General features: G+C 42.2%; 1 protein-coding gene across 2 annotated transcripts; it reads left to right on the top strand.

Moving 5' to 3' along the window:
• The first annotated feature begins 1416 nt into the window (after nucleotides 1-1416).
• erbb3b (erb-b2 receptor tyrosine kinase 3b) lies at nucleotides 1417-15845 on the top strand. 2 transcript variants are annotated; one of them, XM_034086129.1, is made up of 28 exons: nucleotides 1417-1717; nucleotides 3853-4007; nucleotides 4089-4275; nucleotides 4401-4526; nucleotides 4619-4681; nucleotides 5202-5320; nucleotides 6274-6415; nucleotides 6511-6624; nucleotides 6706-6823; nucleotides 6913-6986; nucleotides 7473-7563; nucleotides 8357-8559; nucleotides 8733-8865; nucleotides 8956-9049; nucleotides 9683-9840; nucleotides 9927-9983; nucleotides 10575-10716; nucleotides 10806-10925; nucleotides 11276-11374; nucleotides 11510-11695; nucleotides 11791-11946; nucleotides 12048-12123; nucleotides 12231-12377; nucleotides 12706-12803; nucleotides 12894-13070; nucleotides 13174-13245; nucleotides 13883-14168; nucleotides 14308-15845. In XM_034086129.1, exons 1-28 carry the CDS (start codon nucleotides 1639-1641, stop codon nucleotides 15219-15221), a joined length of 4386 nt encoding a protein of 1461 aa, XP_033942020.1. In that variant the 5' UTR covers nucleotides 1417-1638; the 3' UTR covers nucleotides 15222-15845. The 2 variants fall into 2 exon arrangements, with proteins under 2 accessions (XP_033942020.1, XP_071059883.1); XM_071203782.1 differs by lacking the exon at nucleotides 10806-10925.
• The last annotated feature ends 347 nt before the right edge of the window (nucleotides 15846-16192 follow it).

Raw genomic sequence — 16192 nt, 5'->3', positions numbered from 1 at the left:
TTTCTTGCCCTGACAATAGAGAATGTGAAAAATAATCCCTGAGCACTTATCTGTTAATTCCCACTGATATTTTCACTTTATTCTTTTTAAGTATGGAAGAATGGAAGAATCACACAGATGTTATTTAATTGAATGAAGTTGTGAAAATGTTTTCTAACATACTGAGAAATGTTTTGCATCATTACAGAGGCAACTGCACGAGTCTCAGTTGATTTTAATAAAATATGTATTGGTATGGGTCAAAGAATATTTATGTAAAACCATCATTGTAGGTGCAAACAGTCCTCCTCCTGGCCCTGAGGCAGATCTGATATCTGAGCTCTGAATCCTCTGTCTCTGTCTCCCCCTGCTGGACAGAAATTGATTGTGGAGAACAGCTTTAAATGTCATTTAATATTACAGGCTGATGCACAGATCATTACTGTTAATTGAAACCATGCTACAGTAATTAATCATCATGTTTTTGTATATAGTGGCTTTAAGAACATATCAGATGGATCAAGAGATCAACATTACAATCACATTTTCATTGAAAACAGTTAATAATTACAATTGAATATGTTTTGAATTCCCGATACTTCCTAACAAACAGCAACTGTTCTTCTATCTGTTTCTCATACAAAATCTGATTAACAGTACATGTGTCGGAATCAGTTACTGGTGATCTATCCATTAGTGAGTCGTCCACTTTTCACTTGCTGCTCCATGTTCAGGAATCTCGTCTGCTTTGAGACCATTTTCTCAAATTAAGCATTTTCTTGTTTAGGGTTCAGAAGTCACTTGACCATCTGACAATGTGGCCCATTGTGACAGGCCGCTCCATACGCATCAAAGAAGTGATTAACCAGTTGACAGCGCTGTGGGGACAATAGTGCTCTTTACAGGGGAAACAGTGCAGCCACTCACTGCACTGGGTGCTACTGGGAGACCCCAGCACATGCTTCCACACAGCAGCTGACAACATGAAACCAAAATAACTGCACATAAAGGGACATATAGGGTCCACGTTGTTCACATGGATGCACATGCAAAAGTTTATCACACGCATTTCTTTGCCATATAATAATCTGCATATCATCATTAGTGTATGCACAAATGCAGTCATTTTGGCGTAAGTAAAAGTGCATGGATTGAAGTGTTTTTCAGCTTTATATTTTCCTAATGTGTTCGTTGTGAGGTACATTATTTGTTGAGGGGAACAAAAACAATCTCTTTATACATATTCTGCTTTAATCTAAGAGGATGTTAGCCGGTTTGATGCTAAATGCAACATTTTATTAAAAAAACGACGGACCAACCTCTGATTGGTCAATCTATAGGGCTCCTGGCATCACATGTGCCTCTAGGGGAGGGGGGGCCGAGCGTCAAAATAAACTGCCACTTGTTCGTTGTTTTCAGTTTTGCAATTGGCGCGATTTATCTGGTCTTATTACTGATGTTTTGTGCGACGTTTTAAAGAAGGAGTTGCATTTCTGCTTCATTTTGATTTAATGATATTGGATTTTTTCAGAGAGGGAGCCCTGAACATTTTATTTTTCTTTACATCCACACTTTCCTACACAACATTGGCTACCTGGAGGACTACCTACATCTGTGTGATGTGATACAATCTAACTAAATAGGCTCAACATCGACAAGATGATCTCATGGGGAGTCATACTTGTGTGTGTGTCATTATCATGGAGGCTAGAAACAGGATCATCCCAGACTCATGAAGGTAGGGGGATTTATCATTCCTTATCAGAAAACGTGTGAAGCCTGTTTTGATAATTCACTTTAAAAAAAAAAGATGTTTTGTTTGTCTTGCTTGAATGGCTACTTGGTTTTGCATTTGGCTGCCTTTAAAGGTCACAGCTTCTGTTATAGTCTGTATTTTGTGGAATAGCATAGGACAAAAGATAACTGATAGAGAATAGACTAGAATAGAAAAGGATCAAATCATTAATTGAGGATGTAATCTACATTTATCAGAGGTTAAGGGGTCTATATTTTCTAAACCCTCAACTCTGCTTTCCCTTGTCCATCCTCACACAGCACTCACTGTGCTCTCCTGGTCGAGAGCTTTTGTACTGTTATGGGCTCTCATCAAGGCTCAGTCTTAAGGCAGCGATATGTCACCACTTTATATGCTGCTAGTGATGACTGGCAGCAGTGGACACCAAATAGCCTTCATGGCTTCAATGACCCCAGTTGTAAAAATCTACCGAGGACAATGGATCCTGATCATGTTCATTTGTGAAATCTTCAGATGATTTTATTTTTCTTCTAAAAGTTAAACACCCTAATTGAGTTGTAATTGTGTCAACAGTCTGAATTATAATGAAACTCTTAGATAAACTGTGTCTATTATATTCAGCCCCATGCATTAATGAATAACTATGAACATTGCTATACAGTCATCGGTCAACTTGCACTTTTCCATAAATCACACACAAACCAGTTCACAGGTTATACATGTTTTAAGTGTTGCTTTACACCGTTGCATATTCTCAACAAAGACAGGAAACGTGTCTTGTGTTGACGAGCAGGTGTCTTATCTCTGTACACAAGGGCCAGTGCCGCAGTTTTTGTTGATGAGTACGAGATGGTGTGCATGTCTCATTCCGTCCACGATATTTCCCTTCCCTCTGCCAGAAAGTCCTACTCACACAGGCCCATTGTCTGTGGGTATGATCTCAGCAAAGCAGACACACTCACACATAAATACGCACATGCACACACACAGAGCCACTGTCACTGCACCACTCTTCAGTCATTGGGACACACAGTCCACATTTATAGCTTTATCACAATGAGGAACTTTGTCTGAGGAAGCCCCTCTGCCTCGACCCTCCATCCACTCCATCAGCCCCGGGCCTGCTTCGCGTACCAGGGATTCAGCCTGCCTGTTTTACTGTGCTTCACATCGAGCTCTCCAGCCAACACAGCAGCACTTACACAATATCAGACTAAACTCACCACGCCCATAAATACAGCAGAAACCGAATAACGCCACTTCTCAAACACTCATCATTGGTTCATCTTTAAAGTACCATACACATGTTTTTGTATATTTTAGCTCCTTCACCACTTAAAGCAGCCGATTCAACTCTTAAATGTTGCTTTAATCAAGCAATGCATCACAGTCTATGTTATTCTTTGTCCAAACCACACACATGTTATTGCAGTGCATCATGTTGCAATGGCCGTGTAACTGTGACCAAATACGCACTTGATGACACACAATGAAAAAAGCTTTAATTGTCTGCTAAATTATATCAAGCATTACAGAGACGAATGGAACTCAGACAGGAAAATACATGTGAAAATACAAGGGCAAAGTTTGACATTTAATAATTTAATAAAGTAAATTATATCACAGCTGATTATTTGGCAGTGGCAGTGGCTCAGTCAGTAGGGGCTTGGACTGTGAGCTGTAGGGTTGCCGGTTGAAGTCCCCAACCAGACCTAAATATGGAGTGTGGACTTCTACTTGGAGAGGTCCCAGTTCACCTCCTGCCCTGCCGTGGTGCCCTTGAGCAAGGCATCAGACATCCCCCCTCACTCCCATTGCTCCCCGGCCACTGCTCCTAGTACTAGACTCCTGGTACTAGGATGGGTTAAAAGCAGAGGACACATTTCACTGTGTGTGCTGTGTGCTCTGCATGTGTGACCATTAAAGAGGGTTTCATCCCTCCAATTCTATTCTTCTAAATTGGATATGTAGCAAACAGGCTTAACATGCAAAGAGTCCTTAAACATCGTAAAGTAAAAGTGACACATACAGTTCTCTTAGTCTGCCCCTGAACCACCCTTTGAGTGTTCCTTGGTTTTGTCAAACTTAGAGTAATATGTGTGTGTCTTGTATGTCAGTGGTGTGTTCAGGTACGCAGAACGGACTGAGCTCCACAGGTTCTCAGGAGATTCAGTACAATCTGATTAAGGAACGATATGATGGCTGTGAGATCATCATGGGAAACCTGGAGATCACTCAGATTGAGAGTAACTGGGACTTTTCCTACCTCAAGGTAAACATCCTCTCTGCCTTTTTCTTTCTCCTGATTTAAATGTAGAAGGTGTTTAAGTGTGCTCTTCTTTTTCCCCTCCAGACAATCCGAGAGGTGACTGGCTACGTCCTTATTGCTATGAACCATTTTCAAGAGATTCCTCTTGGCCAACTTCGGGTCATCAGAGGAAACAGCCTTTACGAGAGACGCTTTGCCCTCTCTGTCTTCTTTAACTATCCCAAGGACGGCTCCAACGGCCTGCGGCAGCTAGGACTCGCAAATCTGACAGGTAAAAGAGGGTTTAGAGATTAAACAGAAGCATGGAGTGTGTAACATGTTCGTTATCTGAAGTGTCTGCTTAACATATCCTGTCTGCTCTCTCTTTGAGCATAATGTCTCACCATTTCTTCACAGAGATTCTGGAGGGAGGCGTGCAGATTATCAACAACAAATACCTGAGTTATGGCCCCTGGATCTTCTGGCAAGATATCATTAGGGACAACAGTGCTCCTATTGAAATCCAGTTCAATGGAGAGAGAGGTCGGTGTTAGAATAGTCCTATTACACACGTCCCCAAATAATCTCTAGTTGCTCTCTTTCTTACATAATGCCTCTCTTTCCCTCTATGTCAGGCCCCTGCCACAAAGCTTGTGGAGATTACTGCTGGGGGCCAAATAAGGACCAGTGTCAGATCTGTGAGTGCCCCTCATTCTTTCTCTGCACACACACACACACACACACACACACACACACACACACACACACACACACACACACACACACACACACACACACACACACACACACACACACACACACACACACACACACACACACACACATACCATGTATACATCACTTCAGAGGACATTACATTGACTTACATGCATTTCCTGGAGACTTATCCTAACCTTAACCATAACCAACACATGCCTAACCCTAACCCTAACCCTTAACCTTACCCTAACCCTAATCCTAAACCTAACCAAGTCTTCACCCTAAAATTAATGATTCCCCTCATGGGGACCTCCAATTTGTCCCCATAAGGGAGGCGAGTCCCCACACGTGACTGTGTAAACAGATTTAGGTCCCCACAAGTATAGTAATGCTAGGCCACACATACACACACACACACACACACACACACACACACACACACACACACACACACACATTGCTGACCTCTGTTCACCCCGTCTTTCCTGTGTGTCTCAGTGACTAAGACGGTGTGCGCTCCGCAGTGTAATGGCCGCTGTTTTGGGACGAGCCCCAGGGATTGCTGTCACATAGAGTGTGCAGCGGGATGTAAAGGCCCTCTGGACATGGACTGTTTTGTGAGTACTCCATCTTTGATCACATGAAGAGAAAGGCAGTCTATACTCTGTAGGTCTTTTATTCTTCAGTCAAAAAGAAGCCTTTTCCCCAAACTCCTTCACTCCTTTTATTTGACTGTTATATTCACACTTTTTAAAAGGACTTTACAATTACAAACTATGGAACGAACCAGTCTGGTTTTTCCGTGCATCTACACATTTCCGTTACAGTAATACTGTGTACAATAGTGTAGATTGGAAATCCCCTTGCAGACAATTGCTCACTTTGAATGCTACACCCACTTTATGTTTGTCATCAGCGTACAGCTGTGCATGCAACCTGTTTTCAAAACCCTCTTCTTTTGTTTCATCTGATATGTGAGGCAGCTGCTTATGGAAAGACAAATGGAGATTATAATTAAACAAATATTTCCATATTTGTAACTTCTGGTTTAGTTTATTTGACAACATAACATGTCTGCAGCCATGCTAGCAGCTGTGAGTTTGTAGGCCTTTAGCGACATCTGTGCCTTACATTGCAAACATGATGTTAAGCTGATTAAGTGTTTGTTTTGTTCATCTTCCTTGTTCTTTTGTCATTTGGACGGCAAATACCGCCCCTACCAATCTCTTACAATCTCTTCTCAAATGGGTCTCACATCTCATTCTGTTGTGTGTGTGTGTGTGTGTGTGTGTGTGTGTGTGTGTGTGTGTGTGTGTGTGTGTGTGTGTGTGTGTGTGTGTGTGTGTGTGTGTGTGTGTGTGTGTGTGTGTGTGTGTGTGTGTGTGTGTGTGTGTGCATGTGTGTGTGTGTGTGTGTGTGTGTGTGTGTGTGTGTGTGTGTGTGTGTGTGTGTGTGTGTGTGTGTGTGTGTGTGTGTGTGTGTGTGTGTGTGTGTGTGTGTGTGTGTGTGTGTGTGTGTGTGTGTGTGTGTGTGTGTGTGTGTGTGTGTGTGTGTGTGTGTGCCCGTGTAGGCATGTCGTCATTTCAACGACTCTGGAGCCTGTGTGCCCCAGTGTCCCCAGACTTTGATCTATAACAAGCAGACGTTTCAAATGGAGACCAACCCCAATGCCAAGTATCAGTATGGGTCCATCTGTGTCTCCCAGTGTCCCAGTGAGTGTTTGATACTCAACATGTTGTCTTATATGTTAACCTTCCTGATATTGCAAGCCTGAATCCTAACAGGGTTTTTGTCTTCCTCCGTGTAGCACATTTTGTGGTGGACGACAGCTCCTGTGTGAGCGTTTGTCCTCCAGGTAAGATGGAGGTGGAGCGAGAAGGCCAGAAGCAGTGTGAGCTCTGCAGCGGACTCTGTCCAAAAGGTTGACACTTAATAAATACTTTCTACTCTGAGTTTATAGTCAGTCCTCAGAGATAATGACAGTGTTTGGTCCTCCCGACAGTGTGTGAAGGCACTGGCGCTGAACACAGACAGACGGTGGACTCCAGCAACATCGACAGCTTCATTAACTGCACCAAGATCCAGGGCAGCCTTCACTTCCTGGTCACAGGGATTCTTGGGTAATTTCTATTTGTCCTACCTGAAGGATCTTTAAGTGTAGTGATGTACAGGCGGCTTGTTAATTTTACCTTGTTTTTATTCTTCTCAGAGATGACTTTAAAAACATCCCGCCCCTGGATGCCAAACAGTTGGAAGTGTTTCGCACCGTCAGAGAAATAACAGGTTTGTTTATACTGTGATGATTGATGTTGTTAATAATGGATTACTAGATTCGGATGCATGCAGACAAAAATGACCAAGAAAAGGAATTATCTTTCTCAACAATTATTACGATTATTGTGATATATTTACTTATCTTAAAATGTCTATAATACTTTTTTATGTTTTAAATGTATATGTCATTATTCCCTGTTGACAATTGTTTAAAATAAATGTTAGTATAATGTACATTTTTTATACTGCACAATATTTTAATCACAGTTAAATTCAGTCTGCTTTTTGATAAATACAGTAAACTAAACAAGTTATGGATCATACAATACGGCAGAATGTGTGTTGTGTTGTTTTCTTTGCCTATTGCATGTATCCATCTAATTATCTGGCAGAACATCATTACAGCACATGTCAAATGCTTCTGGTGGACAAAAACAATGATATCAACCTTAATTGACCTTGTATTTTAATGCTTTCACTGTGTTTTATTGTCAGATATCCTGAACATCCAGTCGTGGCCCAACGAACTGAATGATCTGTCCGTTTTCTCGAGTCTCACAACCATTCAAGGGAGGTCGCTCTTCAAGTAAGGCTCACTCACTAACACTGTTGTTTATTGTTGTGTAAATTGAAGATGACCAAGCAGAAGTTGGGTAAAGGACAAAAGATGAACCTGATACAACTAATAATCTGTCAACAAGAGCATTTATTTTAACGGAATAAAAGCCACAATGATTTCATGTAACTTAAAATAACTGTTTTTAATGCCTCAGTCTGATTCCTATTCTTGTGTTCTTGCCTAAAGTGATATCTCTCTGTATTAGACGTAAAGGGTGTTGCATAAGCATGTGCCATCACTACTCTCACATAACATCTACACCTCCTATCTGCTTTAATCTGCTCTCTATGCAACGCCTGACGATGAGCCCTGTGCATTGTGCTAACACTTTCTAACTTCCATCTCCTCTCTTCATGCTTTGCAGCTGTGATCAGGTATGGCTCGTGTGTGTGTGTGTGTGTGTGTGTGTGTGTGTGTGTGTGTGTGTGTGTGTGTGTGTGTGTGTGTGTGTGTGTGTGTGTGTGTGTGTGTGTGTGTGTGTGTGTGTGTGTGTGTGTGTGTGTGTGTGTGTGTGTGTGTGTGTGTGTGTGTGTGTGTGTGTGTGTGTGTGTGTGTGTGTGTGTGTGTGTGTGTGTGTGTGTGTGTGTGTGTGTGTGTGTGTGTGTGTGTGTGTGTGTGTGATCCCAATAACACTGTAATCAAAGCTGCAGTGTGACTAATTCTTTTATTTGCTCTACTTCAAATATTTCCCTGGCTGACTTCAATGTTTTATCTCTCTGATGTATGTGTGTCTCTGTCCTTCTCCATCCTCCCACCAAAGGCACTTTTCTCTGATGGTGATGCGCATCCGCACTCTTACCTCACTGGGCCTGCGCTCTCTCCGTGAGATCAGTGACGGCAGTGTGTACATCAGTCAGAATAACAACCTCTGTTTCCACCACACTGTGAACTGGACCAAGCTGTTCAGAGGCCGCAGAGTTCGAATAAACCAACTCACCAGTAACCGGCCGCTGGCAGAGTGTGGTGAGGAGAGACACTGTAAACCTGCCTATAATACAAATAAACCATCTTATCCTTTGGTATTCTTTGTGCTGAACAAACTTTGATATATACCAATCTCTTTAGTATTATACTAAAAAGGCTATACTGTTGTCATAAAAAAAGACAATCTCCAAACATCATTCTTTTGTGTGCAGTTGCAGAGGGCCATGTGTGTGACCCGCTGTGTTCAGACTCAGGGTGCTGGGGCTCGGGGCCCGACCAGTGTCTCTCCTGTAGGAACTTCAGTCGAGACGGCACGTGTGTGGGCAGCTGTAACTTTAACACTGGGTCAGTAGATATATCTATGTGTTTATATTCTTACTGATTGTGTGTTATGGTAATGAATCTGACTCTATATTTTTTATATTGTGTCCCCAGAGCTCCAAGGGAATTTGCTGGATCTGATGGCGAGTGTGCCGCCTGTCATCCTGAGTGTAAGCCTCAGAGGGGGAAAGACAGCTGTACTGGACCGGTAATCACTTTGTTTGATTGTAAACTGGGGCCTAGTGCCTTTATATGAATTGTTTATACCCACTCATTGTGTTTTTAGGGGGCATTCTTTTTTTGTTAAAGGTTTAAAAAAGGTTATACCTTTACTAGAGTGCTAGGGTCTAATTTCCACTCGGGATGCAGGGACATGTCACACTCACAAACCCTCAAAATCAAATGTTTCCTTTCATTTCAGTTTGATTTACTGTGTCTCACCACCTCAGAACCCACACCTTAAATCTTGATGCAGTAACATAAATACTGTCAGAAGATGAGCTATGTTTTGCCAAAAAAATGATGGCCATGTAAATCACGGAAAACTTATTTGATTTTGAACTACTTTAGACTTCTGAGGCCCTTGGCACAATGTCCACCCAAATGTAAAATCTGCAACAGATCTTAACAACATACTGTCAAAACTGTTGATTACTTCCATTAAGACTTTTTTTTCATCAATCTCTTCCACCCAATATATAAAAAATCCTATGCAGTATGGTCTAAATCGTAGTTGGAATCAATCTATAAGTACTGCACAAAAGCAGAATACTTACAGTATACTTTGGTTCATTTCAGGTCAGAATACTCAATGACTCAATGTCCTGTTTTCCTCTGACAGGGTGCAGACCAGTGTGTGGCGTGTGCCAAACTTCGAGACGGGCCGTACTGCATGTCCTCTTGTCCCACTGGAGTGAACGATGGGCAGAGAGGACTGATCTTCAAATACCCAAACAGGGAGGGTCACTGTGAACCATGTCACCACAACTGCACACAGGGGTGAGACTGGACTCAAAATATATGTTTGTATTTTATTGTGTCCATCTGTGTAACAACATTTAAATCAATGATTTGATCTGTGACAGATGCTCAGGCCCAGGACTGAATGACTGCTTAGAGGCAGTCAGACTGGCAGTCAGCAGGTGAGTGTTTCCCCCTGCTGGTGCATATAAAACACTACACTGCAATGTGATGCATGGACTAATAACTTTACAGACAGCACACCTGAACCTTTAAGTTTAATTTGAGACTTTAATGAGACAAACCATAAAGATACTGAATATAAACAAAACTAAAAGTGGAAAATATAAATACAAAAACTGATTAATCCTCCCTACCGTACAGACCAAGGTGAAATTCGATCTGTGAAGTCCTATGCTTCTTTCAATTTGTTCTCGTAGTTGCATGACTCCTAAAGTTCATATCATTTGAGTGCTGCCAGTAAGTGAGCTTAGCTATGCCTGTGACCTTTGACCTCGTCATTGAGAAGTTGTTTGTCCTAAAAATCATGCACAAAATAAATGCAAGAACTAAAAAAGTGATATAAATGAATAACAAGTACACTGGACATTATAGTAAACTACTTAGGATTTGAAAACATTTACCCTGATAGATGTTATTTGTTTTTCACGCACTCATGTTTTTACTACAGTCAGTGAATAATGAATATGAATGTGAAGTCCTGTTTCTGATGTTCCGCTTGTATCCCCACTATGCATCTCTCTCTGCTCCAGTGGTCAGATCACAGGCATAGCTCTAGGCGTCCCGGCTGGTTTGATTTTCTGCCTGGTGTTGTTTTTCCTGGGCGTGCTGTACCACCGAGGCCTGGCCATCCGCCGCAAGAGAGCCATGAGGAGATACCTGGAGAGTGGAGAGGTGAGACCATTCAACCTCATGAGCTGCCCTCACTACATGCATTTGTTACAGAGAGTGAGACAAATGAACCGTTATGTGTATGTTGGCAGAGCTTTGAGCCTCTGGGTCCTGGAGAGAAAGGTACCAAGGTTCATGCTCGCATCCTGAGGCCCTCGGAGCTGAAGAAAATCAAAGCCCTTGGCTCAGGAGTTTTTGGCATCGTGCACAAGGTATTCATTATCGTTTTTGTTTCCATGCACACACACATTTTATCCAATGATTTAAGTGCCATTACTTTATTACTACATTCAATGACTTAACACATTCATTGTGCAGCTTTAATGTCCACCAAATATCTCCATTTGAGAGAATTTTGGTTTTTAGATAACATGTTGCTTAGATGATGATAATCAGCTCTGTTTACAATTCTTATACTACATATATGTAGCATAAATAATGTATTTGTGATGATTTTGTATGCACTACCGGAACCTCATAGATACACAGTTTTAATCTGAAACAGCATCAAGCTTCACAGACTCATTTGAGACTTCTTCTCCACTTTTGTTTTGTGTTTTAGGGTTTTTGGACTCCTTGGGGAGAGACAGTGAAGATCCCTGTGGCCATCAAAACCATCCAGGACAGCTCGGGCCGACAGACCTTCAATGAGATTACTGATGTGAGAAGGAAAGCTTCTTGAAAGAAGTTATAACTACAGAAATAGCAATACATTTGACATTTCATTCAAAAATACAGATACAAGATAAGTATCTGTAAAGTAAACTGTGATTTTTCACCTTGCTATGTGTTGTAGCATATGCTGTGCATGGGCAGCCTGGACCATCCCTACATCGTGAGGCTGCTGGGCATCTGTCCGGGTCCCAGTCTGCAGCTGGTGACCCAGTTCAGTGCCCAGGGGTCTTTACTGGAGCACATCAGGCAGCACAAGAACAGCCTGGACCCCCAGCGCCTGCTCAACTGGTGTGTGCAGATTGCTAAAGTGAGCTCAGCCAGAATTACAGACTTCAGACTTCAACTAAATGTTATATATAAAGATGCCAGATTATACATAGTGTATGTACGTTCGTATCTCAGGGTATGTACTACCTGGAGGAGCACTGCATGGTCCACAGGAACCTGGCTGCCCGAAACATCCTGCTGAAGAACGACTACCAGGTCCAGATCTCTGACTACAGCGTAGCAGACCTGCTTTATCCCGACGACAAGAAATATGTCTTCACTGACACCAAGGTGGTAATGACTCATTCAGTTCAACATACATTTGAATTATTAAACCCCGGTGATGTAAACAAAGCCATCTGTCTGACTTTGCAATGTGTGTCTTAATCCAGACACCCATGAAATGGATGGCACTGGAAAGCATTTTGTTTCGAAGATACACTCATCAAAGTGATGTTTGGAGTTATGGTAAGTGGCTGTGTGTCCCTGTGAGTCTGTGTAGTGTTAGACAGTATGTACCAATAAAACAATCTTTTGGCAGGGAGCTTTTAAATGTGACCTCTCTTCCCTGACAGGGGTGACAGTTTGGGAGATGATGTCATTTGGGGCGGAGCCGTACACATCTGTGCCGCCTCAGGAGGTGCCGAGTCTGCTGGAGAAGGGCGAACGACTGTCACAGCCACACATCTGCACCATAGACGTCTACATGGTCATGGTGAAATGTGAGGGGGACCAGTTTGCTCAAACACACAAAGACATAAATCAAGTTTCCATTCAACTGTATTACCATGACAGTTCACTGCCAAACTTCAATTATCATTGTGAAAGACAATGAATGAACCTGGTTACAAAAAATGAATTAAACATTTGGTAATTTTGGTAAAATACAAAATTAAGTAAGACATATATTAGTAATAATAGTAATCATGTATAAGTATTGATACACATTCAATGCAAAACAAACATTAACAAACCTACTGATACTATCAGAAAGTACATGTTTTTTTGTATATTACCTTTAATATAACTTAAATGATCTCCTTTCTTTAGGCTGGATGATTGATGAAAACATTCGGCCGACCTTCAAAGAGCTGGCCAGTGACTTTACTCGCATGGCCAGAGACCCCCCCAGATACCTGGTCATTAAGGTGAGGCTGTCACCTGCATTACTTGAACTGCTTAGTCTCACTGGCTGTTTACTAAGACCTTAAACTATTTACTTCCATGTTATTGTATAGTTGGAAGGAGAAGAGGCTGCCTTGGTAGAGAGCCATCGAAGGGAATCTGAGCGAGGGCTTCTGGATGCAGATCTGGAGGACGAAGACGAGGAGGGGCTGGAGGACGGTTTGACGACTCCTCCTCTCCAACACTCTCCATCCTGGAGTTTGTCCCGTTCACGGATTAATTCTTACAGGGTAATGAAATACACCAGTTATTAAGACTATTTGGGGATTGTTGTTAATACATCAGAGGCAGAGGAAACCAGCACTTAACACTTTTGTTTACATTGAATTGTAGAGTGGTACCTCTCAGGCTGGACCTGTGGGATACCTGCCGATGACGCCCAGCCCTGTGGACAGCATCCGTCAGGTGATGCAGACTCACACACTCACACACTCACACACTCACACACTCACACACACTCACACACTCACACTCTGTAATCGCACAGGGGATCGGTGACGGGAAGATTTTCTATTTTTTATTTCACTAAATGTATCTGACAGCTTTAGTTACTCTGAATTCAGATGAATAATAAAACCTAACAAATTATTATTATCAAGTGTTATTGTGGGTGATTGATCCCTTTGTGAAATTCCAAAGCTACCCGATAGTATAAAAATAGTAATATTATTCGGAAAAAGGCCATGCAGTAGTTTTACTTTTTGTACTTTGAGTACATTCTTTTGCATGCAACTTAATATATACATTTTGAATACATGATTTGATCTTGTAACAGAGTAAAGTAAAAGGCCTGGCTTCTTCTCCCAGCTGCAGGTAATAGATATATTTAGCTCTAACTTCAAACAGCATTTTCTTCAATCAGTATTAGTGCTACACTTTGCTGATAGTCCTAAAAATCAATATTACAACCCAGCCCTGCAATAAGGTCATGGCCTCAAGAAGTAAGACTACATGTATCATTCTGGTCCCACTGGTCTCATTTGAAAATAATACTATTGATTTGTACTAGCTGCTTCATCAATTATTTGCTTTTCTCTTTCAGCTGTGGCTCCAGAGGTCTCGACTGAGCTCGGTGCGGACGCTGCCGGAGAGGTCAGAGTTCAGAGGGAGAGAGGCAGCGCCGCGAGAGGAGGGGTCACAGAGCGGGAGACTTCACAGGGCCAGGTTCGGCTCCGAGAGGGGAACTCCTCGTATGTCCATCAGACAGAACAGGAAACTCTCTACAGCATCAAGCCCTTCCTCTTATAAGGTGTGGACGGCAGAGGAAGAGGAGGAGGTGGACAACTGTGGCTATGTCCTGGCTGCATCACCTGTGACCCCTGAAAGAGGTAAACTATCAGCATGCTAACTTATCATATTATCTGCTTGACTGTATTAAAAGTAAATAAATATTATCAATAGCAATTCATAATCAAGGCTTCTTCCCCCTGACCTTTTTTCTTTGACTTATTCTGTCCTGGCTCACAGTCAGAGTGTCTCATTCTGGGCGAAGAAACTCAAGACTCAAGAATGATCTGTCTCTCGTGGTGGTGAATCCCTCTCTGGAGTATGAAATAATGAGCAAAGAGTCAAGTGCTCATTCCTGCTCAAACAGCAGTGTCTTTTTACCGGAAGAAGCCACCTCTGTTGCTGTTTGTCATAAAACCTCACCTTTACCCTCACCAACCTTCATGAATCCATTACCTGTAGAGAACGCAACACATGTTGAAACTCTGAAACAAGTCTCAGCTGTGACAAGTAAAAAAGTAGATGAGGATTGTGAAGCAGGTGTTGCAGAGGAAAGAGACTCCACGGAGAAACATCCGCTCACGGTTTCCTCTGATAATGGCATCAGAGCTGCGGATAACAACGCAGAGGCAGCCCAAGGAGTAGGCAGGTATGAATACATGGATATCAGGCGATCTGATTCTACGGAGGCACAGGATCCAGCATGGGAGAGACGTGGGAGTCAAACATCTGCAAAGAGTGCCGCAGAGGCATCCGACCAAACAGTGGAGGTGTGGAAAATAGAGCTTGAGGAGGAAGAGGAAGAGGAGGATTATAACATAAATAAACAACCTGCACTTCAGGGAAATACGAGCAGTATAGTCATGCCCAGGCCAGATGTGCTCACAGCTGGGGGAGAAATGGTGGAGGAGTATGAGGAGATGACCAGATTTGGAGCGCTGCCCAGTGGGTGGGAGCAGGCAGACTACCAGAACCTCCCAGTGAAGGGGAGGAATGTTTCTGAAGAGATGGGCAGTGGCAGGTGTGCGGGGATCGGGGGATACATCAAGGTGTGTGCTGCTGGCATGGGGGAGCCTGGCAGTAACTCTTCATTTGACAACCCGGACTACTGGCACAGCAGACTGTTCATCAAGCCAGATGCTGTACTTACCTAATGACGTGGACTGGGACGCATACTGCCGCTTGATGTTCCTTCCTGCCATAAACTTGGGTTATTTTGTAAAGTTTTTCCTGAAGAATTTGAGCATCCAACAAACTTTAAAGCTTCAAGTGATAAAAGAAATACATCTGTGCAACATTTCACAGTTTTATGCAGTATATAAATGTTTATGAAACCAACTGTGAGGCGGTGCAGAACCACAAAATAAAGGGAAACATGTTGTGTGCTTGAAAGTGTATGTTGAGACTTATAAAGTTCACCTTAACACTGTACCTGCATATTTTTGATTAACGGATTTGTTTATTTTAGTGTACTTTACCATATGGTGCCCAGCCCATGGACTTACAAGACACTGGACAGCAAATGTATGCTAAATGTGTCATGACGAGTGACTAGGCCTACTCATATCAAACTTTATAACAAATTAGAACATTTTACAATAACGTTTACATTTCCTCAACAAAAAGGTATTATGCATGATAGTGTTGTATGTCTTTGTTGCCATGCATTTTCTATAAATATGTTGTGACAGTGTTACAAGACTTGTGAAATGTTTAGTAGGGTAGTTTGATGATGAGGACGGATTTCTGTAGAGCAGTCTTTTGTACAATTTGTTATTGCCAATATGTTTTATTATACAAATAAATAAATGCAGTAATTTTTCAAACATCAAATAAACTGTGTCATTTCATTGTGTGAGTAGTAAATCAATACAAACATCGGACATATTTATATTTGTATATAATACATTATATTTCCTCACTTCTTGTTTTTCCTTTCATGAGGTCTTTTGAACCAATCTTAGTTTGGCCCCTTGCCTGAGACCAATTTGCCATGGGAGACCCTACCAGGAACACAAGGTTCCAGACAACACAGCCCCCAGGTTCATCAGGGCACACAAACCTCTCTACCACGGTAAGGTGCTGGTTCTTCAGAGAGGCCCGGAGGAAGCCCGGGGTCCCCTTC

Source organism: Pseudochaenichthys georgianus, chromosome 7, assembly GCF_902827115.2.
Source record: "Pseudochaenichthys georgianus chromosome 7, fPseGeo1.2, whole genome shotgun sequence".
NCBI classification, from domain to species: Eukaryota; Metazoa; Chordata; class Actinopteri; order Perciformes; family Channichthyidae; genus Pseudochaenichthys; species Pseudochaenichthys georgianus.
The sequence above is the reverse complement of the archived record's forward strand: the minus strand, read 5'-3'. Positions and strand labels throughout refer to the sequence as shown.